Source organism: Drosophila bipectinata, chromosome 3L (genome assembly GCF_030179905.1).
Source record: "Drosophila bipectinata strain 14024-0381.07 chromosome 3L, DbipHiC1v2, whole genome shotgun sequence".
NCBI classification, from domain to species: Eukaryota; Metazoa; Arthropoda; class Insecta; order Diptera; family Drosophilidae; genus Drosophila; species Drosophila bipectinata.
The window spans coordinates 15,764,967-15,790,129 of NC_091738.1; the positions used below are offsets into that span (position 1 = coordinate 15,764,967).

Genomic DNA, 25,163 nt, shown 5'->3' on the forward strand with positions numbered 1-25,163 from the left:
CGCATTAGAGTTCAGCCAGCATCCTACATCCTACATCCTGTATCCTGTATAACGAGAAAACGGGTCAAATATTATATATGCGAATATGGGTTGTTTCCCATATCAAAAAACAATTTTCAAGCTGAACGACAGAAGAATTGCAAACAAGAAAATGAAAACAAGCTCGTGGGGACCGACAAAAAAAAACACAAATTCGGCCAAAATATTTATGAGCCAAGAGCAGGGGACCTTCCTGACCATTGTCCGCCATAAATCATGCGATTATTGAGCGAGAACACGTGGCCAGATAAAGCTAATATACGGTGTATTTCACAAATATAAAGCTGTCCTTAACTTTTCAAAAGAAAAGTTCATTTTTCAAACAGGGAATAACACGACAAGGTAAACAACAAGTTTTCTATAGATTTCTATCTGTATCCATAAGATGAAACTCATATTTTCCCCCTCCATTAACCTCTTTATACAATCGAAACGCACTGTCTCCACGTGCCAGAAAAAGCCAAGTCTCTACAAATGGCCTGGACACGCCCATAAGGCGCAGGACATTAAACTCAATGAGTTGAAATTATTTGCAGCTGAAGGTCAACTAAATACGGACTCTAGAACTTCGGTGGGTGGATGGGGATGGTGGCTGTGCTTCGATGGGCTAGTGGGCGTGGCAGTTGAGCGCCATTAAAGACAACTTCCGCAAACAATAAATTTTGCTAAAGAAGCTGGCTCCCTCAACGAGCTCCAAATGGATGCGATGGGTCCTCCTAAGAGCTTAAGCGCAATTTTTTATTCCAAAATTGCCTTTTTTTTCATTTATTTTAATCTTTTTGGCTTCTAGCCCGTGGCACACTGGTGTCGATTAAACTGTTATACATTTTTCGTTTTTGTTGGGATTTCGCGGTTTTTCGGTTTTCGGCTTTCAGTTTTTGGGGAAAGGAGTTGGGTTTCCGTGTTGGGGTTTTTGGGTGGATAGACGTGCACGGTTGCGTTAATTTGTATGGATTATTTATGGGGCCTGATGCCGCTGTTTCTGCCACTGGCATTGGCAGCAATGAGGCCACAAAGGAAGTGAAGCTGCGAACCGCTCAGAGTTGGGTGAAAACCGGATGAGCTGCAAGTTTTCCGAAAGTTTGTAGCCTCACAAGTGCCAACTATAATTTATGGCTCTGTTTTGAAACTTGCCAGTAGCTTCGCTGACGTTCTGTTCTCCCATGTACATTTAATTTCTTTGGCTGTATAAAATCAATTAAAAAGAAATCAAGACTGTGCCCCCATGTGGAACATTAAGTTGATATCAGTTTCGTTTCCACTTTGCTTCGAAAATGTTCCTTCTATTTGTGATGCTGCAATTTATAAGTTTTATTGATGGAAAGGTAATGATTGTATTTTATTACACCCTATTATAGAGGGTATTATAATTTAGGACATAAGTGTGCAACGCAGTGAAGAAGACATCTCCGACAATATAAAGTAAACATATTCTTGATCAGGATTCCCTCCTGAGTTGATATAAGCATGTCTGTCTGCCATCACTATATAGCCATCACTGTGGACCCTATAGGGGAAAACCCTATTTTCAAGGGATTCCATCGAAAAATGGACAAAAAATCTAAAAAATATTTTGTCACAGGATTTTGATGCAGAATGGTGGAGAATCGATCTAGAAATCGTACTCCGTACTCAAGCGGTACTCCGCTCGAGAATCGGATGAGAATTGGGAAAGATATAGACATCACTGTGGACCCTATAGGGGAAAAACCCATTTTCAAGGAATCTCATCGAAAAATGGACAAAAAATCTTAAAAGTATTTTGTCTCAGGATTTTGATGCAGAATGGTGGAGAATCGATCTAGAAATCGTTTAAGGTACTCCGCTTGAGAATCGGATGGGAATTGGGGAAGATATAGCCATCACTTTGGAACCTATAGGGGAAAACCCCACTTTCAAGGGATCCCGTCACGAAAAATGGACAAAATATCTAAAAAATATTTTTTCTCAGGGTTTCGATGCAGAATGATGCAGAATCGATCTAGAAATCGGTTAAGGTTCTCCGCTTGAGAATAGAGTGAGAATTGTGGAAAGAATAGCTGTCACTGTGGACCATATCGGGGGCTATATCCTATAGCTGCGATATAATATCCAATCTTAACCGCAAGGGTATATCACTTCGGCCCTGCCCGAAGTTAGATTGCCTTTCTTGTTTTATTAACACAATCTCCCACTTTTAAATATTCTAGAAAAATATTACTCTGGAGATGTGTGATGCCAGGTACAAAAAAATCGACACAAGACTGCATTATGTCTTGGAATGTCTGGTAGAATACGTCAACACCACAGCTCTTTTCGATGAAGTTATGCAACAAATGGATCAAATAGAACGACAATTGGATCATCTTATTTCTGAAAACGACAAGCCCTCTATTTATAAAGATATAGATGATGTTTTGTTTATACACGGAAATGCAGCCGATCGTGATTGCCATCGAAAACGTCAAATAGTCCAAGCCATCCGTCGAAAGCTTGAATGGTTTAATCTGTTTAATGGCCAAGAGGACACACTCTTTAAATGGCCATGGAATCATGTTAATTTATACCCCGTACCCGATGATCCCAATCAACCGAAAGAGCATCTGAAACGCATTCAGTTCTCCACCAAACAAGAATCACCTTTTCAACAGTTTCGCTGCCTAGTGGCCAAAGCCGTTCGGAACGCTAGTAATCATTTAAGCGTTTAACCTTTGTTGGCCCAATTGATTGCGACAATTAAGGCGGCACAAAAGTGACAGATGCGACAGGTGGACGAAGGGGCGAATGGTCTGAATTTAAATTGTAAATAAATATGCAAACAGCAGGGCAGGACAATGGCTAGCAACCAAAATCCTGGGGCTACAATGCAATCAGAGAATCGCTGACTAAAGGCACTGGGCAAAAAAGTACTTCTTAATTATTGCTTTATTTTAAAAAGAATAAAATCCTTATAATATAAATCTACAAGCTAGAAGTTTTATAAATATATATTACAATTAGGAAATCTATCCGATTGGCCCTACCCCTTAAATGAAACAAAACTTTCAGAAATATTCTATAGATCTCTTTAACTAAATAACTGTTGGTTAGTATTATTTTATATTTTTGAATATAACATAACATTTAACAGTAGGTTTCATTTCCATCTAATTTTTCGTTCTAATTCAAATGAATGCAACTGAAAACCGACAAAAATTCCTTGTCTTGACCATCTTTGTGTCAGGGCCAAAATGTGTGCCCGGGAAAACCTGCTGTGTTGGCAAAATACAAAAAAAAAAGATTGTGGTGCATGTGTGTTACCCAATTCCCCTTTTGTCCACCAGTTTGGCCTCGTTTTTAAATTGAAATCTCAGCAGCCTGCGGTGGGCCGTTCCCCGTGGCCAGAGATAGTGAGAAAGGGAGAGTTGCATGCAAATAATGCAGCACGAAAGTGTGTCTCCATTTCTCCATGCCACTTCTCCATGGCTCTTGTGGTGCTTTAAATAATTGCTTAGAAGCCAGGCACACACTCCTGCCACACACACACCGCCGAAGTCCGTCCGGCTATGATAATAATAGCAAATAGAACCTGCCACTCGGACAGCAGAAGCTTCTCTATCCACAACCACGAAGCCTCTGGCTTATGACCCTCACTGCAAATGCATTTCACTTATTACATATATATACATATAGGGTGATATATATATAGAAGGGGGAGTGTGTGTGTGGGGTACTTATGCTCGCTTTTAATGCGCCATATAAAATAATTTAATGACCAGCCGGAGACCAAAGGGTCCAGGAAGGGAGAGCTGTTTGCGGGGGCGTCTCCCGGTAATGAGGAAAACGTTTGGGGGCACTAAAGCGAGCGACTGTAAACGATAATAGTTGCATGTTACAGGCCAGATAGCCATGACAAAGTGTTGCCCCAGACGCAATTAAATTGGCAAACTGAATTCGGTTAGTTTGGAAGTCAATTAACCACATCAAATTGGTCAAAATAAAATAAAACTATTTTTACAAAGTAAAATAAAAGTAAAGTTGCCCGGGCTTATGCAAATTTTACTCCTTTTTAAATTTGTTCGTTTTCTATAAAACCACTTCTGGCCATGTTCCAGACTAAGCCACTCAAATTCCGTTTGCGTTTTCCTTAGACAACCCTAATTAAGTTATTCTTAGCCTGGCATAAGCAATCCCTGGCTCTGCCACAATCCTCCCCTTTTTAAAGACGCCATAGAAAATTAATTTTGCGAATTTTGTATTTTTCCTGGATTTTTCCATGGCTTTCGGTCTGTTTTGTCCACAGACTCCTTCCACAGACTGTCTATCTTATTCTGCTCTGACTTTTGCCTTCTTTCCGCCAGTTTACAGTCTTGGTCATTTTTGCAAAATAGTTGCGCTTTATTTCCAGCCAACCAAGATGCTCCTGTGACAGCTGTCTTCACCTCCGCTCCTTTAGAATGTCAATAAAAATTCAATTACGCTTTCCGGAGAAAGCGGAGAAAAGTTGCTACTGAGAAATACTTTTCTTTATGGCATTCTGTTTCCATTTGAATTGAAATGGAAATGGGAATCAGCTTTGTCAAGTGAAATTTTGTTTGCCATGCTGATCGATTTGAATCTCAAATGGGATGAGGCAAATCCGAGAGACAGGCACTTATATTTAATGGCCTAATTATGTAACCAAACGCCCACACATAAAACGGCCTGAGTAAATAATCATAATCGTCCGTGGCCATAAACCTCTATAGGGCCAATAAAAATAAATTGTGCGACTTGTCTCGCCCAATTTGGTAGATTTTTTTTCACTCGTTTTACGCGTCTGAATTTAACACATATGCTAGTTTTTTTTTGTTTTTGTTGGCCAAGTTTATGCTGATGATGCTGAACACATCAAGGTCGTGATGCTATAGTATCCATTAGGCCAAATTTTATTTTACCTTTTACCAGGTAATGCGAAATGGCTAGTCAACCATTTGAGGCAACTTCTCGCCCACATTTGCTCTCACGCACAGTCTGTTATACTGTTATACGACGGGGAGTGTGCTGCATACTTACAGGCGCTTGGCGGAAAATTTCAGTTTCCCTCTGTCAGTGCTCACGTGTGGACGGAAAAACTTTTGCTCATCGCACAGCTCTTCGCTTGGCGAACAAGTCGCGTAAAGTTTCGTCACAAAAAAAAAAGAAAAATACCCGAAAATCCTCTCCCTCTGGGAAAGCCCTTACATTCCAGGGCTATCCGTATCAATCATCGACTAAAGGCTTGCCAGCAAGTCCTTTCTTATTTGTGTGTACCAGCCGGCTTTAATTAGCAGCTTTTGCAGCCAGAATCTTCAGTGTGTGCGTCTGATTAATGAGGGGAAAGTGTTTTATCGTGTCGTGCGTTAAATATTTAATACAATATCAAATAAATGTTGCATAAGACGCCTGTCATTTAGCATCTTGTGCCAAACAAATTGTGTGTGTGTTTTTCCGACTTTGCCACAAGATATTTGAACTTTAGTCTAAGGATTCGCCAACAAACGTATCAAGTAAGTTTTAAGTATTAAATTTCACACATACAAGTAACATTAAGTAAGAAGGGGATTGGGTGTATTTTATGTATCAGGTTGCTCAATTTTCCATCTTTTATTGGGCCACTCTTCCGTTCAGATATCTTGAGAATTTCGAGGAGCATTTTCGTGTTTCCCGAACGCATTTAAAACATTTTTTATTGCCCATTAATGGGCTTTATGTCCGGCATTCAAAAATCTTATGACAGGTAGATAATTTTGATTTGATATTGTTGTAATTTCAGCGAATTCCTTTGTTGATGGCCTGTCAGGGAATTTCGATTTGCTTTCAGCAAACATTTGGAGATGAAGACCATGGACGGGGAATGTTGTGGGAAATGCCCGCAAAATACTTTTACGGGTACAAGACTCCAGGGCCGGTTTTCATTTCAAATTGCTCACATTAAAGAGCCACCCCGGGCTGGCTATTATCCTCCGACCCACTGTCTTGCCTGCCTGGTAGCCCCTCTTTAGACCCTTTTAGCAATCTACATCCCCTTGGCAACTTTCTTCACTACTGGCCGAGAGTAAAGTACGAAATTAATTGTAACCAAACGTTTGGCTGCTTGCCGCAAACTTGCTTTTATGCTAGTTCATTTGCCACGCCCCTATCCCCCACGGATTGTACAAACACAGAGATAGACAGGCACTTGGCACTGGAAAAAATTCAGGCCTACAAGGGTCCTGTCAGTGGCTCTTAGTGACTCGGAAAACAGATCCTTATATTGATCTTCAAATCACTAAGATCTTAAACCATTACTTGAATAATATTTTTATTATTAAATATATAGTTTTTCTCAGTGCACTTGAATAGACACGTGCTTGCGTACGTGGAAAGTACCAGGCAGCTTCCCGGTTAAGTAAATAATGCGTAAAACAAGTCAAGCGTTTTACGAACCCACCTATTTCTCTTCCCGTCTGGTGAATCTCCACTTCCTGGCAGGGAATCCACCCCACTTTTCACTAACTGAGGAAACTGCAGGAACTGTAGAAACAGTCAATTGTAAAATTGTTCCAGCCAACAAAGCATAGCAAGTTGGCTAAAAGAGTGCTCAGAGAGTGTTAGCATAGGTAGCCTGGTGCCTGATGTCTGATGTTCCTGCCAGATGATGGCATGGATTGTAGCCGGGATTTCTTCAGTTGCCTGCTTTAATTCATTACAATGCTTACTAAAGCTACAAGGGAGAGTCAGAAGGAAGCAGAAGGATCTACTGCAGGATACTTCCTTGTAAAGTACAAAAAATTGTTGTGTACATTGTCAGTCACATTGAGACTTTCATCATCAGACGGTTAAGGGAAGAAATATGAGAGTCCTGTGGAAACATTTTACTTCTTTATGAATCACAAGTAGCTTTCACAAATAGCGAGTTAACGTAAAGGAGGTTATTTCCAAATAATTAAAACGTCAAACTAGCAGCCAACAAAAAGACACCAATTAAACAAACCACCTGAGATCTCATTTCCACCAAAAAAAATATAAAACTGTCAAAAGAAATAACAAGAAGCTCGGGCACCCGCCAACAAATGAGAACAATGAACAAATGGCACACAAAATAAAAGTTTTTTCTTACTCTGACCCAGCTAAAAGTTTATATTTTATTTTTTTGACAACGAGCCTCGAAAATTGTGCGCCATAAATCAGAGGGCGTAAACGTGCCGCCTGCACACATACACTCTATAAAAATAAAAAAAAAACAACAAAAGGAAAACTTGCACAATAATTTGGCATAAACAGCAATTACTTAAAAAAGAAAAAGAACCGAACCTTGACTTGTTTAGCCATTCAACAACTACAAAAATGGAAAACTTTATTGTCAACTATTTCTCAACATCTCCATTTTCAGTTATTTACGAGAGGATATGTGTACCATGTTTAGGGTACCAGGCACACTGAGGGGGCATATGCTTTGTTATTTTCTGCATACTCGGGGACAACATACTTTTGCAAAAGATTTGTAAAATTTATTTCGGACAATATGCAAAATGATATTTGCCATACACTCAACCCAGCATCCCTCTGAGGGGAACTTGTAAAGCATAAGTTTTTCACAGAATTTCAATAAAATAGAAAAGGAATTTGTGCAGGAACAGGACATTTTTCAGAGATTCTATGAGGCAGTAATTTATGTCGAGTGAGGTTTAAATTTATAGCAAACAGAATTGCCCAAGAAATTTAGATAAAAGTTTCTGATTTCAAAAGATGCGGTATTTATTGAAATTCATTATTTATCAGAACGTATTTTATAAATTTATTTTTATACGTTCATCCATCTTATTCGCATCTTTGTAATAAGCCTAATGGCATTACTGAAACCATTATTTCTAAAAGAGCTTATACATACACTTTATTCCGCATAAAGTTGATTAAATGCTTCTCGTTTCCACTTTCAACATTGCATTAGCATACCAGAAATGGGGGAAAGGATGAAAATCCCACTTAAGTTCTTTCTTTTTAAGAATATATCAAAAAAACTTTCCGCACACGCAGACCACATGCAAAAAACAAAGAAAAAAAACTCCTTTTTGTGCTATTTATGCTGGTTCTGGTGCTGGTCCTGTTCCGTAATCCGCTTAGCAAAGGATACTTGCGTGTCCTGGCAACCTGCAGCCACAGTCCTTCGACAAATGCTAGTGCTAGCGCTATGGAAAACAATCTATCAGGCACTTCGACACAACCCCATTCAATCAGAGGCATCATCAATCATGTCGCGCATATTCCTAGCCCTGCCAATGCGAATGACAACGAAAATTGTTGAACCAACACATCGTAAATGTCGCATAAGCGACTTGCCACTTGCCACAGACGAATTGCAAAAGGAAAATCAGGCAAATCAATGCAGAAATTCTGCGAAAATTTCAATCAGTTCTGCGACTACGATTAGAGAGTGTGCACGAATGTGAGATGAATATGCTTTCCATGTTGAGTTTTTGGGTTAACAAACTCATTAGGAATTTTCCATCATTATGTGCACTGGGGAAAATGTTTAATATTTAGATTCCATACCTGAAGTATTTTCAGTTTTATAAACAAATATCTCAACTATGCTTTTGCCAAAACTTTTACCAACTGTGCATGTTTGGATGCATTAAGTATGCTCCATGTGGTATCAGACTTTTCAGTGCTTTTTGGAGAATCCTTGAAAATTCAGTTTGAAAGCCCGGTCTAAGTATTTTGAGCTTGTCAATACAACACTTTCCATCCCCCTACACCTTTTTTTAAGTGCATATGTACGCACCCATTAAGTATGCGCCGTGTGGTACCACTTCCGCGTATCAATGCCGTTACAATGACGTGCCTGCTACTGCTGCTGCTCCATTTAGCGTAAAAACATTTAAGCACAACAAAAGCAGATACTACCAACCCAAACACCCCCACTTGCACCCCCACTAAGTAGCATACCCACTTCCACACACACATACACACACACAAAAAAAAACGAGGGGGAAAAAAAGAAATGCGGTAATGGTGAAGGTCAGGCCGTTGTTACGTTTTTTGGCCTAAGCCTGTGGCCTTTTGCTGCTTTTGGTGTTTCACATATAAAATTGTTGTTTCTGCCACTGCATCCGCCCTTCATCTTAGATTTCTCTCCTTTTTCTCTCCGAACATGCGCATTGTCCTTACGATTGTATAACAGTTTCTGGGATGCTGTCTTGGCCATATAACAGTTTAACAATTGCAGACTTTTGGGCGCTGCTGCATCTGTGTGTGTGTGTGTTTTTAGTTTATTTTATTTTCATAAGTTCTGTGGCCACCAACGAGTGCAGGAAAAAATAAACCTTTGTTACACTTTTCCCCTTTTTTTTATAAACTTTTATTTTTTTTTTTATTTAGCTATTTGCGCGTCAAATTGCCACTGGCGCCAAATGGGGAAAAACCAACGAGAAAGCCACAAATAAAATTATACGTATGAGTTATGTTAGCTGGATCTACATGCATGGGATTAAGCGTTGGCCTGCAGGGCAAAGTTAAAAGTTCTGTAATATTGTGTCGAAAAAAGTGAGAAACGGAAGACTAACGAACGAACAGGTTGAAATATTGTTTGGCCTTGTAAGGGAAATGGCAAAAATGACGCAAAGGAATTATTGTGGAAAAAGTTTGGGGCTTAGACGAAAAACAAACTACATAAATTTCTATAAAAAATAATTGAAAACCGTAGGTGTTAAATTTATACGCATTTATAGTTTATAAATGCGTTTTAAGTTTATACGAGGGCCGTCTTCCATGGAAATACTTATGCTTTCTACCACCCTTAACTCATGTTCAACCCCCTTTAATTCTCACTTGAAAATCTCTACCCAATTATGAGCAGAGATATCCAAAGTGGTTTCTAAAGATAAATGCTCAACAATAATTGCCATTTTCTGCCTTATTTTAGAGCCATTGTCAGTTAGACAGGAGAGAACTGTCTAAATCCCTTCTCGACGCGTTGACAATTGCCTCTTCAATCCACTTTAATAACTGAGAAAGGACTCTTTTGCCTTTTTTCTTCTATCTCTTCTGATGATCCTTTTTTGTCGTTTTAATGCCATTTTTATAATAAGCACCGGCACCTTAACATTTTTATTATCTTCAGGGGTGGCTGGCCAAAGTAAATCTCTTAAACTCCGCTTTCGGCTTTCAGGAACTTTTATGACGCGCGCTCTTCAAAGTCGTTTTCGCTCACTGAGAAGCTGACAGGGCAAATGCGTATTTAATTCCACTTCTATAGCTCCTGCCACGCCCACACCATTTGGTTTTTGGGCGGAACGATGGTTGTTGATGCGTTAACATTAATAAATGTCAGCGCTTATTGCCAGTGCAGTGAGAGACTTCCGCTCACAGCCACTAAGTTTTACATATTGCATACTTTTGGGCGTTCATTAGGCAGCCAGACAAGATAGAGAGCAAGAAAGATGAGGGTGATTGGAGGATAAAATACACTGAAAAAATATACATAAGAAGCATTTTTAAATGGCGACAGAATAATGAGGTTATTAAAGTTCATGATTCCCGGTACTTTTAAACTCATTATAGCTTGTTTTCCTGAATATTAAATAAGTTGTATTTACGTTTCACAATAATTTGCCACATCTTCCCCAAACCTCAGCCAGAAAGTCGGACAGATGCTGATTGTCAAAGCACTTTAAATTAATTAGTCCCATTTTTTGTCTCTTTCAATCTTTGCCTTGTCCGTCTCTTTTTGATAAGTTTGCTGACAAGAAGATTTTCGTCATGGGCCATTTTTCTTGAGAATATATCCTGGAGCAAGGCATATTTTCCCCTCAAGCTTTCATATCGTTCTTGGCCATAATAATCGGCTTATGCTAGACCAGTGAGAATGGAGAAATGTTACGGAAATTAAAGGAAAATATGGACTTAAGCCTTTGTCTCAATCAATCAGTATAAAGATGGTTTTCAATTAACTTTAATCGCCAATTAAGAAATGCAGTGAACAGGACGAAGAGGCGACTGGAAAGTGTATCCTTTCTGGCTTAGATAAAGTTTACTGGGCTAATACCAACACTTCCACACATGAGTTCCCTTTGCCTCGTCCTGATTTTTTGTGCACTTTTTTTACGAATTTCATTCGAGTGTAGCAACTTTTCAATTTGACGCTGATGGAAAAATCAGAGGGGAAATTCAACTACATACATATTTGCCTTCAATTTAAATGATGAGAAAATCTAGTTTTTGCCAATTTTGGCCCGGACACACTCTCTCCCTAGCCCTGGGTACGAAAGTAACTCAATTATTTATTTATTTGCTCGGAATTTGTTCAGCGTGAATAGCAGGCTAAGGAAAGAGGTTGAACAAACTTTGGCTAAGCAGCTCAACAGTGAGTTTGCCTAACTATTTTATTAAGCAATTAGAAGGGATAAAGGGCAAAGGAATTTAAATGAAACTACATGTTTGCATTGCAATGAAGAAACGGAAAATAGGTAATTTAAACTTTTAAATAGAAAAGCAAACACAAAGTTTTAATATAAAAAGTGCATTGCATAACTAGAAAACAATAACTTTTTTTTTGACAATTAGTTAACGAAATTGTCAAAGTTTCCTCCTGGCCCAAAAAAATAAAAACATTGAAAACCTCGAGGGAAAACGTATAAACAAGATATACATAAAAATAAAATACGGGTCGATTGAACTGACATATACTGCAATCATTTGATTGCAACTTTCAATAAAATGGCAAACAAAAAAAAATGGCCCTACATTCAAAGGGTAAACAAATGAATGCAAATAGTAGCCAGCGGGGAGGCACAAGGCTAAAATAGGATAAGACGAGTGCACAAATGCCGGTTGATGGGTCCTTCAGTATATCAGTCCTTCGGTTCTTCAGTGACTTTTCATCCTTTGGATCTGATCCCCCATTGATGTGCGGATGCATTGCAAAGGAAAGTTGAAATTAAAAACACTCCAACTGTGTGTTATCCAGTCAGCCACTAGAAATCGAGATTGGACTAGAAACGGCCAAAGGCTAAAAGGATAAGTCCTGACAGAAGTCATGCAGAATGCAAGCAAAAAAAATCCCTGATGGGGAAATCAATATTATGCAGACAGACATCATTCCACCTCTCTTTGGGCTGCAAGAATTTTTGGAATGTGAGTTCAACTGTTGCACAGGCGCTTGCCACCGCCTGAAATTGCCACTTGACAAATTTCCCTACCCCTTTACGTTGGTTCCCTTGGCGTTGGGAAACTTTTTCCGGAACTTGGTCCGGCTGGAAAATGGGGGCCAGAAAAGTTGCTCCGTTTTTCGAGGGAAACTTGACCAACCATTTCACATGGCTAATCGTCAAATACCAGAAACATGCGATCTCGATATATATCCCAACATGTCTTTCTCATTAAAAAGTAAAATAAACAAGCGCAAAAAACTTTTTCGAATCAAATGTGAAATAAAAAAGCTAAAAGCAACAGCCAAAAACGGAAAAGTAAAAATACAGAAAAACCACTTGAGAAAGCGGGAAAAGTTTTCCATTTATAACGAGCTCTAGCTCTCCAGTGGATAGTAGGTTTCTATGGAGGACACAGAAGGCACAGAAGGATGCAGGATGGATGTCCTGCCTTACAGCCTGACTGTTGAACAAATAGAAACAGCAGCGACTGCCTGGCTTAGTCATAAGCGAGAGTTCAACGCGATTTTTATGGCCGACATTCATTCATTATCACTGAAACAAATAAGTAAAATCACTAAAAACTTATCCTATCTAAACTTGTACTTAGAAGAAATAAAATCTTCAAAATAGCTAATCTAAAACGTTTCATAATAATATTTTATATTAAATTCTAAACAAATACTAAGCATTTTTTCTCAGTACTTCCATCTGCAGCCATGTATCTTGTGCTGTCTCATTTTCAATGTGAGCTTGGCAAAACTTTAAATGTGGCGGTAATGAAATTGTTGGCAGAAAATGTTGTCAACACTAATACAGAAAAAGCCCCCCCGCCGTGTTTCCCCCCCACATACAGACACACATCTAAAAACCCACAAACACTCAGCCAACATCAACACCATTTTATGGCATGATTCCGGCGGAGCGGCATCCTGCAGATTCGCCAAAGCCGAAAAGTTCTTCAAAATGCCAACTCAAGTGTGGCGAAGAGGGTAAAAATCAGCCAGCAGCAACATTATGAACCAAAACACACAACAGGCAACAACTATTCGTGCAACTTTAAGTGAAAACTGTGTTAAGTTGGTGCTGTCTTTAGGCTTAGAAATACAACAGATACATAATGTTTTAGCCACTTGTTTGGGTTTCAGTTACGTGAAACGCCAAGGATTCCGGGGAAGCGTTAAAAGCGCTTTGAAAATCACATTTCCATTCGATTATGGGGGAAAAATTGGCAAGGAATTCGATGTTAAGTGAGTTAATTTATTGGTTTTAAGGAGATCTTCAGATGTAGGATAACCAATCCTTTTAAAAGCTTTAACTTTTGCCAATCAATGTATAATAAACATCAATGATTTTTCTGACGAAAGTTAATCAAGCTGATAGTTCTAGCGTAAACGCTAATAAACTCTGATGTCATGGCATTCTCTTTATTAGCCAATATAATTAATGCCAGGTATTTACATTAATTAATGAGATTACTGAGCTTAGTTTAGCGTTTAATTAGCCGCTTAACTCATTCGGTCGACTCCAATTATGCGAGAGAAAACAGCTGCCAGTAGAAATTATTTCTTTCGCTTGGATAAACCGCAATTTATTGCTTAAATATTAAATGAATATTCTGCAAAAAAAGGGACTAAAATTAAAGGAATAATGATAGCTGAAGGAGTAGGCCATGTAATATTCTAATAAATTTTAAAGTAAAAAAGCAGGCCAGGAAATAAACTTTGAATGGGTATTGTTTTCCACTGAGCCTTGGGCTGAGTAAAAGTCTCAGTCTTCATCTTGCATCGAAAGTGTCGTGTGCCTAGTTCGGTTTCGAAAATATCGAAAAAAAAATTATTTTTTTCATCAAAATTAATTGTTGTATTTTGTGGCTTTGTGGCTGTATTTTATGTTCGTGAACTTTTTTGTTGAAGAGACATACATGTTCAATTCCAAATAATTCTGATCCATGAGTTGAGTGGTCCCACTTTAGCATTGTGATTAAGCTTTCTTCGGCGCACATACGAAATTTCGCAGTCTTACTAAATCGGTTTGACCCATTTGATTTGGATATCTAAAATTTAGCTTTAGGATATTAAAAATTATTGGCAAAGGTATCAACAAGATGAACAAGATGCGGAATTTCCTCCTCAAGACGGTCGTCCACCGTCGCCTGCCCCATCTACACAGTGTTCGTCATGCCTGTGGCGAGGGGCGAAGCGGGCGTGGCCTCGTGATCGGTGTCTATCAAAAGGAGGGCGACAAGGACCCCAAGCTAACGCCCTCCGGTGAGAAGGTCAACGACCGGGTCCAAGGCAAGCTAACCGAATTAATATGCGAGACAAAGCTCACTGGTCGCCTGGGGCGCGGTAAGGTCTTCAACAACATCGATCCTGAGTTCCGCAGCCTGGCGATCGTGGGTGTCGGCCTTGAGGGGATCGGCTTTAACGAGCTGGAGATGCTGGACGAGGGAATGGAGAATGTCCGGGTGGCAGCCGGCATTGGTGCCCGTTCCCTGCAGGTAAGATTAGATGGGCCTCAGGGCTCCTTCAATTAAATTTTCTTCAATGTAAACCTCTAGGAGATCGGATGCACTGAAGTATTTGTAGATGGCATGGACTATGCCGAACAGGCGGCCGAAGGCGCTGCCTTGGCCGTGTGGCGTTACTCCGACACCATGTCGAAGCGCGAACGTCCCAACATTCCGAAACTGGACCTCTACGACTCGCCGGATGTGGACAGTTGGACGCGAGGTATCTTCAAGGCGGAAGCACAGAACCTGGCGCGAAGGTTAAGCGACGCTCCGGCGAATTGCATGACCCCCACCCTGTTCGCCCAGGCAACTGTGGATGCCCTGTGCCCGTGCGGCATCACAGTGGAGATACGCACCATGGAGTGGATCGAGCAGCAGCGCCTCAACTCGTTCCTCATGATAGCCAAGGGCAGTTGTGAGCCGCCCGTGCTGATGGAGATCAGCTACTGCGGCACCAATCCCGAGGACAAGCCCATCCTGTTCTTGGGCAAGGGCGTCACCTTCAACTCTGGCGCGCTTAACCTGCGGCCTTGTAAGGGCATGGACGAGTACCGAGCCTGCATGTCGGGAGCCGCCGCCTGCGTCGCCATGATGCGGTGCGTCGCAGCATTGTCCCTCCCCATTAATGTGTGCTGCATCATTCCCCTGTGCGAGAACATGCCCTCGGGCATGGCCTGCAAGCCAGGCGATGTGGTCACCCTGCTCAACGGCAGGTCAATGGCAGTCAGGGATCTGGACAAGGCCGGTGTAGTCGTGATGTCCGATCCTCTGCTTTACGGACAGTCGTCCTACAAGCCCCGCCTGGTTGTGGATGTAGCAACCTTGGGCGAGGGCGTGAAGAAGGCTTTTGGCGGCGGTGCTACCGGCATCTTTTCGAATTCTCACTACATCTGGAAGCAGTTCCAGTCGGCGGGCGCCCTCACTGGCGATCGTGTCTGGCGTCTGCCACTGTGGCACTATTATAGGAAGCAAATCACCGATGAGATGGGCTACGACCTGAGCAACGATGGCCGCGGTCTGGCCTGCTCTTGTCTGGCCGCTGCCGTCCTCCATGAGCTTGTGCCCTGCGTGGACTGGGCCCATTTAGATACCAGAGGTACCGGGCTCCTCACCAAACACGGTCTGATACCATATCTTACCGTAAAACGTATGACAGGAAGACCCACCCGTACCCTGGTCCAGTTCCTCTACCAAATGGCCTGTCCCGCAGATCAAAAGTAGTCTCAATTGATCTTAAAACGGCCAATATTGGGAGCACATCTATAAGGATCTGAACGACGTGGAGTCTGTTATTAGTGTTCAATGTGTGTTTGTCGACATAATTGAATAGCATGTTGCCCGTCAGTGAAATTCAGTGTGAAATCATAAATTGTAGATGTTCACGCACACTCATCGAAAGATGCGAGCTTGTTTAATAAAATAAGAAAATCCTTAAACGTTTTTATTTCAACTCCTAGAGGTGGCTTTAACAGTTTGAATAAATTTACCTTGACTCAGTCCTTGTGGGAGGTACACATAAAAGGTACACATGGCATAAATGTCACTTTATGCCTTGAAATTAAATTCAAATACCATTCAGACATTCAAATTCAATGGCTCTCTCGTTTAATGAAAGTCGAAAGCTCACACCTGTAGATAAATTAAAGACCTTGAAGTGAAAATGTTGCCTGCCATCACGTTTTCCCTCCCAATTAGACAAACAAATTTTCCCAATTTTCACACATTTGACACGTTTTAGCCATTTTGACGAGGTCCTTTAGTACTTTCCAGGTTAGGCATATGGGGCTGTGGCTCGTCCTCGTCCTCGTCCTCGGTGGTAGGATATTTGCATTTACACATGAGCTCGTCGCCTTACCCACAGCCGCCGTGTCTTTGTTGATGAAATTGCTGCAGGATATTACTTTGAATTATCATAAATAACCCGGCAAGGCAATGCCATTGCCAATGCTTGTGTATCCTGCGGTGGGTAAAAGGATCAGGTGGTCTCTGCCCCAAAATATTCAAGGGTTGGCTATTAACCTGGCCCTGGCCCTCCCACCCTACACTTGAGATAAATTTTTTTTTTTTTTTTATTATCAATCAATCAATAGTTATATTTAAAATCTGTCCGGAGATATGGACAATAATTAATTTTTATAATGGGACCTTAACTTAATGAAATATTGAGTAGTACAATGTTTGCTTATCCTAGGAAACTAATTTTAACAGTAAACCTTAGCGATAGAATTCAAGTTATTTCGCCCGAGTGGCAGAGGTCCAATGGGTGGGTCCGTTTCAGCCTCCTTGTGGTGTAGCTGTTGTCCAAAAGATTGATGGCCTCAGGGTTAGGATGTCGGTCCAGCCTTTCCACGTACCTATTGGCGAATCGCTGAACTTCTTCGCTCACATATGGGACTCTCAGTTGGGCGTGGATTATCGCATTGTCGTGGAACGGATGAGCTCCAGTTAAAGTTCTTAGGGCCTTGTTTTGGGCGATCTGGATGATCCTTCGGTTGCTTAGACACGCCGTCCCCCATAGCTGGATACCATAGGTCCAGACTGGCTTTACAATGGCCTTATATATAAGGAGCTTGACTCTTTGCTTCAGTCTGGACCTCCTTCCAATGAGCCAGTTGAGCTCATTGAGATAAATAATGATACATTTATACAAACGCCAATGACTTTGGAATTTATTTCGTTTCAAGTCCCAGATCCTATTTTGTAAAGTGTAAATAGCTTCTCCTTAATATCACAAAAGGTATTCAAGCCAATTTAAAACCGCAAGCCACAAATAAGTTTCCAAGTTGCCGTAAAGTTGAGACTCTTCGCAGCTAAATGGATTGCGGCAATCGGTTAATGTGCATCTCGATCCTCCAATTAAAAGTATTTCTTCGCCCCCAAAGTATTACAATGGGGGAGCCGCGGAAAAGTTCCAGCTTATTCCGATTTTCCATTGATTGGCATTTAAAATTTCATTAAAATATTTTCCATTTACGTAAGAATATCTTTTCCACAATAAACGGACGACACTCGCCATCCTAGGGCCATCCGGTTATACGTATTTTATTTACGGAAGGAATATTAAGCATTTTCATTATTATCCAGTGGGGCTACTGCCGAAGAACTCCAACGTGACCATCGGATGATACTTATCTATAGATACTCGTTTATGGAAAAAGGCTTTCAGCTGCTTTTTGGTCCTTTGGCTTCTGACGGCACGTCCAGACCAACAGGGCTTTCAATTTATTTCATTTTCCATGTTGCGTGGGCGTGTTGAAGCTGCTATTAACTACCCTGGAGTATAAACTTTCATGGAACTGTTCAGAAAGCTCTTGAAGGATTTCATATGATTTTACCAGCCGAAACATACATACGTGACTTTTCTTTGATAGTTCTCGAACAGTCCCAAAAAGTTATTATCTATGTATATTTTATTCATTATTTAGACCTCCAAAATATAATTTAGGCTGAAAATTTATATTTGACTTGACACACAAATGTCTATACTTGTAATTTTTTTTCTAAATTTCAAAATAAAATTTGTTTTTACATGCCTTGAAAATTCGGTAAACGAAATTTCAGTACTACAGGGTATATTTATTGAATTGTACCTTAACTAAATTAAATTCCAATTTCTTGGGCAGAACAAAAAAATTAACATAATTCGGGTTCTTACTCTTTTACGGCCTCGTTGGTTAAGTCAACAATAATTTGTTTGTCAACAAAGGCCAAATTCAATTACAGTTTCTCCCTCGACCAAGCTTCCTTAGAAGCTGAGCCACAAAAGCCAAAACCTAACACAATAGGCTTAGGATGTGTATTCGCCATCACATGTATGCGTTTCTTGGGGGAAAAAGGAAAAATCGAGAGAAAAATGATGTGATGTGCCAGCCCAAGGTTATAAAGCCACAATAGGGGGGTTATGCAACTTTTTAATTTGATTTGCTCTTTCCATTTCTTTTTCATAGATGTTTAATTTCTTACTTTCTACTTTTAATTACGATGCGGGCTGCCGCATGGCATAACTTTTTTCACACATCCTAGTCTTAAAAAAAAATAATTCATGCCGTCTTTATAAAAACTTTCATGCTTCGTTACACCCTAGTCCTGTTTTAACAAAAATGTCAATTGGAATGGGCATGACATTTAAAATTCATTCAATTTTTATATTTTTATTGAATTTTTAAGAATGTAATATATATTCACAATATATGTTACAATATTTCAATTGCAATATAAAGATAATCGGTTATTATATCCTTATACCATTTTTATAAAAATGTATAGGCATATTGATTTGCAATATCAATATATCACAGCGAAATAGATTTTATTTTCCCGTAAAATAACCATAAATAAAAACCCCAATACCATTAATAGAAACAAATCGTATGGCCTTGATGGATAATTTTGTCTTTACTAAAAGTTATTTAGAACAAAATTTATAAATCCATGCATAGAGTTTTGACATATGGTATATGGTTAATGAATATTGGCAGATTGGCATTTTTTTAATAAAAAGATGGCTTCATCCGGCTGCAGCAATCCCTGGGGAGGGGTCTTTGGTTCCCATTGATTCTCGATATATTTGCTGAATTTAATATCAGCTGTGCTGTACTGTCTAGCGAAGTTCCAATTCGAAGTCTCCGGTTTCTCAAACTGGGTCCGGGGATCCAAGTGGGTTTTTTGCTCAACACTTGTCACTAATGGCAGACTCAATAAAGATGGCTTGCTTACTTTTCGAACTATCCCAGAAATATTACAAGCAGATCTCAATCTATTACCTTTAAATAAGAGAAATTTATGAAAAATTAATTTATTATATTATGCTATATTAATACCAATAACCGGCACGGCAAAACAAAGATTCCGAAACATTGTTTTGGTTTACAAAAAATTTTTAAAACTTAAGAAAGTTTTAAGAAAACCAGAGGTACAAAAAATATAGAGGGAAATTTTAAGACGTTCGAACACGTTAGCTACAAAACTGAAACTGAGGAATGTAGCTCTATTTTTATACAGTTTGATAATTTTTAGAATCCACAGCCTACTTTTCATAAAATCTTTGCTCACTTCAAATTTTTATATATTTTACAATTTTTTTTGAAAATCAATATTTGACTGATTTTTTTTTGTCGATTTTTGCATACCAAAAACGAAACGTGTCAACTTGCAACCAGATGACTGCTTCTGACGTTGGGCAAAATTAGTTTGCTGCCAATAAATCAAATTCTCAATCACATCAAGCTGAGAGCATCGGGCCAATTTTTAACTTTGCCATTTCGTAGTCTTCGCCACCCACTTTTTTCCTCCCGACTATCTCTGGGCCATTAATCAATCAATGAGTTTGAGGCTGAAATTGGGACAAACGGAAACTCTTCTCGCCCCACATGGGCATCTCGGAGTTTAAGGCTCTGGCTTGATTCCTCACTTAATTAAAGTGCACTTAATTAAGCTCAAAGAGTCTTCAACTAAATCGAGATACGATGCAGGTAGCCAAGTGAAACATCTGGCCAAACAACCCACTGGCAGACTCACAATCTCACAATCGGACCCACCGACATCAGACTCTGCCAAGTCAGAAGACGACGACGGGAACGATGACAACACATTGCCAGTGGCAATAATTGCAATTTAATATTCATGACGTTCTCGCAGTCAATGTATTTGGGAAATTTCACCAGGAGCTGCAACTGTCGACGGAGAAAGAAAAGAAGCTCCCACAGACATTTCAGCATGAGTACTTTTTTATTCACTTTACTTTTATTATTTTCGCCACACGGCAAAAGCTTATAGACAATTTTATGAATACATATAAAAAGGGTTCAACTTTCATATTTTCTGGAAAATTCCATTACGTTAAGAGTTATGGTAATAGAATAAAAAATAAAACACAAAACCATAATATTTTTAACCTATAAATATCTCAAACTGAATTATTTTGTTTGTCGCCTGTACCGGCATCTTGTGTTGACTTCCTTAGAAAGTGTTGCCTCCAATGTCGTACATTCAATAACCAACAAACCCAATTTCCCCCACATTTTCCCTGGAGCCAACGATGACACCCTTTGCTCATCTGTTATTTATCATCGTGCGCGCCAAGCTTGCTTCTCCATTTCCCATCTCTAAGGGCTTTTTTTCGCTTTCCCCAATTCGTTTGAGGCTTTTTGTGGGATGTACGAAGGGATCTGACATTCTTTGGGACTTACATATCATTCTATATGTTGCATGAATGTTAGGTCGGGTGTCTTATGGGAAAAATGCCTGAGAAAATAAGAAATTCTGACAAGAATACAGCACAGGCTATTTAAGAACCCTTCTTTATTCGTAAACAAATTCGCAGAACAATTGATAGATTTCAATTTTTGTAAACAGTTTTAAAGTAAACAAAGGTTGGCCGCCCAAATAAATGTTCTTAAAGCTTTTTGAATGCGCTTGGGATTTTCGCATATTAAAAGTAGTGTGACCAAACGGTATGCAAGTATAATCTATTATTTTTACCGGAATAAATCGGAATAGAAATAGAAATATCGGAATAGATAGGCCAACCTAACATATAAAAAGAGTTTCCCAGCCCATGAGACAGTCAGTCTCAGAGTTTATTCTGTTGGCTCAACATTTTTTTTGACAATTGTTTTTCTCTGAATTTCTGAATGTATAAAGTAGTATCGTAGTATAAAGTAGTAGTATTAGTAGTATCATCAATATACTATTTTTACTATGATTGTTTGGATTCTGATTTTTCTTATTTCTTTTTTTTTAAAAACTTTTTAATATTTTATTTGTACCATATATTTAGTTGGATCAATTGTGTGCATTTGACATCTGATTTTTCTTATTTCTTTTTTTTATATAATTTTTTATTTTATATTTTTTTGTACCATATATATGTGTTTGGTATTCATCTTTTGGAGCATGTCGTAATTGAAAACACATTTTTTTTATGCATCATAATTCTTTGGAAATTGTGTTTAGGACCTTGACTTGGTTTCTTCTTGATTATTCTTATTTTTTTTAATATTACTTTTTATTTTATATTTTTCTTTACCCTATATTTTAATTTGCTCTCTTGACTGTCGCCATAATAAAAATAAAGTTCTTTTTACATATTATTCTAACCTTAAAATTTTGTAAAGGATCAAAGGTGAATCAACTGTTGGAGTTTCAGTAAATGTCGCATTATAACTTTCTTTTCTAAGTAACTGGCAGTTGGTTACTATACTTCTGGAAAACAAAACGAATGTAGGCTACACAATTTTTATACCCTTGCAGAGGGTATTATAATTTTGGTCAAAAGTGTGCAACGCAGTGAAGGAGACATCTCCGACCCTATAAAGTATATATATTCTTGATCAGGATCACCTCCTGAGTTGATATGAGCATGTCCGTCTGTCCGTCTGTCCGTCTGTCCGTCTGTCCGTCTGTCTGTCCGTCTGTCTGTTTCTACGCGAACTAGTCTCTCAGTTTTAAAGCTATCGTCTTGAAACTTTGCACACACCCTTCTTTCCTTTGCACGCAGTATATAAGTCGGAACGGCCCGGATCGGCCGACTATATCCTATAGCTGCCATATAACTGATTGATCGGAAATGGTATAACTTTGGTGTTTTTAGAGTTAGAGAGTTCAAATTTGACATGTGAGCTATTTTTGGCAAAACATTACGTCATGCCAAATTTCATAAGGATCGGCCGACTATATCCTATAGCTGCCATATAACTGAACGATCGGAAATGACCCAACTTTCGTGTTTTTGAAGATAGAAAGCTGGAACTTAGTACAGATTTAATTCTTGGTCAGTTGATCCAACCTACCAAATTTCATTAGGATCGGCCGACTATATCCCATAGCTGCCATATAACTGAACGATCGGAAATGGTATTTGGTAGAAATATCAACTTTCGTATTTTTGAAGATAGAAGTTTGGGACTTTTTTTAGATTTTGTATTGTAATAAATTGGATTATATATTCCTATTCCCATAAGGATCGGCCAACTATATCCGATGTTTGCGATATATATCCGGTTTTAACTGCAAGGGTATATAAACTTCGGCTCCGCCCGAAGTTAGCTTTCCTTTCTTGTTGGTTATAATCTATATCTTAAAAGGTTAATTTATTTAAAAATAATCTGTTTAGAAAGAACGGGAGTGGGTGGAAAGGATTAGTATCAGGTATCAAATAAAAGAAACTTGACTATTTTATTGTTTCATTGATTAATTACAATTGTAAATAAGAAACATTTTTTAATCATTTACTTGTATAAGTAATTCATTAACCCTCCGGTGCTTGGGGCGGAGCATTGACATTATTTGTTGGAATCTTATTCTGTGAAGAGGGCATGGGTTCAGCCAGAGTAAGGCCCAAAATAGCCAAGAGCAGAATAAAGATCTTCATTTTAGTCTAGTTCTTAGTAAAATTAAAACAAACCAAATGTTCGCCCTTTATATACCCCCACCAGTCTGTTGTGGAACAATCGATTCAGCTAAGCTTTAATATTAATTTTTTACGCTATGGAATTTAAATTAAATTAGTTTCGTTCTTTGAGTTTTGTTTCGTTATAGTGAAGTGCTTTAATCCGAAAAAAAAATTTTATACCCCAACTAAGCATGATTCTGCCCAAATTTATAACTACTGACTTTAGCGACGTCTGTGAATTATTTTCGCCCTCGGAATTGCCCTGATTCCCTCCACTATTCTTAGCTGGGGGGCAATATCAACTTATCAGCCTCTGATACTGATTGGCGTATAAATAAAAGTCCTGTTTCCTAACTGATTTCGTCGGCATATGTCTGCGTTAAAAGTCCTGGAAACACATAGGAAATAGTTTGGCACGTGGTATTGGCCTTTTGTTTGGCTTATCCATAGACTCATCAATTTGTAGGCTTATGCCTTTTGAATTTATCATCCGAGTGGAAAGAAAATTCCGCTTTGGAGCAGAGATAAGCAAATCAAATCTCTCCGGGAATTTCTTCCTTGGCTCCGTTTGGCTTGAAGCTATTGTTTGCAAACATTGTCGGGGCGATAGTCGGAAGAGGCCCATGCAAGTGATTAATGTTTTCATGTGAAATAGCTCATTGTTTAGAGTGCTATGCCCTTCTCCTTTGTCTAATTTAACTTATTGACATAATAGCTCCAGTAAAAAGATAGACTACCAATGTCTACCCCCACACACCGAAGGCATAATGAGCAAACATCTGGCCTAGAGTCAACATTTGCTTGGCCCTTGAATAATTGCATAATTAATAATGAAAATTAAATGTAAATTTTGCCAAAAAGATGACCCACCTACAAGTCCTCTCTGTGAGAGAGATCCTGGCAAATCTCTTTGCATAATTGAAGCAGGTCTCGAGGATGTTCCATTTTGTGGCAGTTGGCAAAAATGTCGTACTTGTTTCCGCCGGATGCAGCTCTGCTTCTAGCCGGACTCTTCCTTGGTCCAAGGACCAGACAGGATGCCATCGCACAAAAAGTTTCCAGTCACCCGGCATGCTAAATTTGACATAAAAACTTGTCCTCCCCCACCCGACTCTAGGAGACCAAATTGAAGTTTTTCACCAACAATGGACCATAAATTTATCTCGTTTGACTAGTTTGGGGATTTTTGGGCTTTTACATATTTTATTAAAATCTAAGACACTTTAATGTTACTTGATCTATGTACATTTTTACATTTTATTTTAATTATAGTGTCGACTGATGAATACTGACTACATATTTATTGAAGATTCCTTTTATAAAAACTATAACTTACAATGAAAAGATCTAGTTTCCTCAAGCATCTTTAAAAACCTTAGTGCTCTTCACATTTTTAATGAAAATGAAAACTTTGTTTGATTTTTCACCATTTTCCCCACTCTACTCAGCTTTCCATTGCCTTCATTTTGTCGAGGTGACGCACTAGGAGGAGGACCTTTGTTCATCTTTTCCATTACACTTTCCCGGCAGACTGCTGGTGTGTTCTTGTTTTTGTCGTTGTTGGCTTAGTGGAAATTAGAGGCATCTCAGTGTAAACAGTAACGTGGATTGCCCAGAGGGAGATATCCGTGGTGTTTCGTTGTGTTTTGTGGTGTTGTTCGGTGTTCGTTGCTTTTGCCGCAGTTGCTGCCGTGCCATTTATGACACTTCAAAGTTGCCACACGTCCCCCGCTCTGGTTATCTATTGTCGGCCAGAGGAAAAGTCGTTAGCTTGATGTGCCTCATTATGTGGCAGGCTTCAGCACACAAGAGAAGATATACAAAAACCAGCCACAAAAAAAAAAACCAGATCGCCCTGAATATTCCAACCAAGCTCGTTGCCTTTGTTCCAGATGATCCAATTAAAATTTTGCGCTTGCGGCCATTCCTGACATCCTCGAAATTTTGTTTCCAAATATTGTCTCTGGTGCCACCCGGCTGAAATATGAAACCAAATCTTTGCCACACAAAACAATAATTTGATTTTATATCTGGCTCTTGTTAGACGACCTCCACTTGTCTCGGATATGCAAATATTGCTTTAGTAGCTAGAAAAACAAAAATTGTCTAA

General features: G+C 39.2%; 1 protein-coding gene and 2 long non-coding RNA genes across 4 annotated transcripts; 1 reads left to right on the forward strand and 2 right to left on the reverse strand.

The window, feature by feature from the left end:
* The first annotated feature begins 13,902 nt into the window (after positions 1-13,902).
* S-Lap4 (Sperm-Leucylaminopeptidase 4) lies at positions 13,903-16,097 on the forward strand. Of its 2 annotated transcripts, XM_070279482.1 has the most exons (3): positions 13,903-14,178; positions 14,243-14,649; positions 14,710-16,097. In XM_070279482.1, exons 2-3 carry the CDS (start codon positions 14,254-14,256, stop codon positions 15,880-15,882), a joined length of 1,569 nt encoding a protein of 522 aa, XP_070135583.1. In that variant the 5' UTR covers positions 13,903-14,178; positions 14,243-14,253; the 3' UTR covers positions 15,883-16,097. The 2 variants fall into 2 exon arrangements, with proteins under 2 accessions (XP_070135583.1, XP_017088219.2); XM_017232730.3 differs by having other exon boundaries at positions 13,903-14,649.
* A 1,268-nt stretch (positions 16,098-17,365) lies between these two features.
* Positions 17,366-18,783, reverse strand: LOC138926390 (uncharacterized). Its single transcript, XR_011442888.1, has 2 exons — positions 18,317-18,783; positions 17,366-18,256 (listed from the first exon to the last, which is right to left on the reverse strand). It is a non-coding gene; the product is annotated as an uncharacterized lncRNA (long non-coding RNA).
* Positions 18,784-19,032: 249 nt separating this feature from the next.
* LOC108119512 (uncharacterized) lies at positions 19,033-21,070 on the reverse strand. Its single transcript, XR_011442876.1, has 2 exons — positions 19,482-21,070; positions 19,033-19,424 (listed from the first exon to the last, which is right to left on the reverse strand). It is a non-coding gene; the product is annotated as an uncharacterized lncRNA (long non-coding RNA).
* Positions 21,071-25,163: the final 4,093 nt, after the last annotated feature.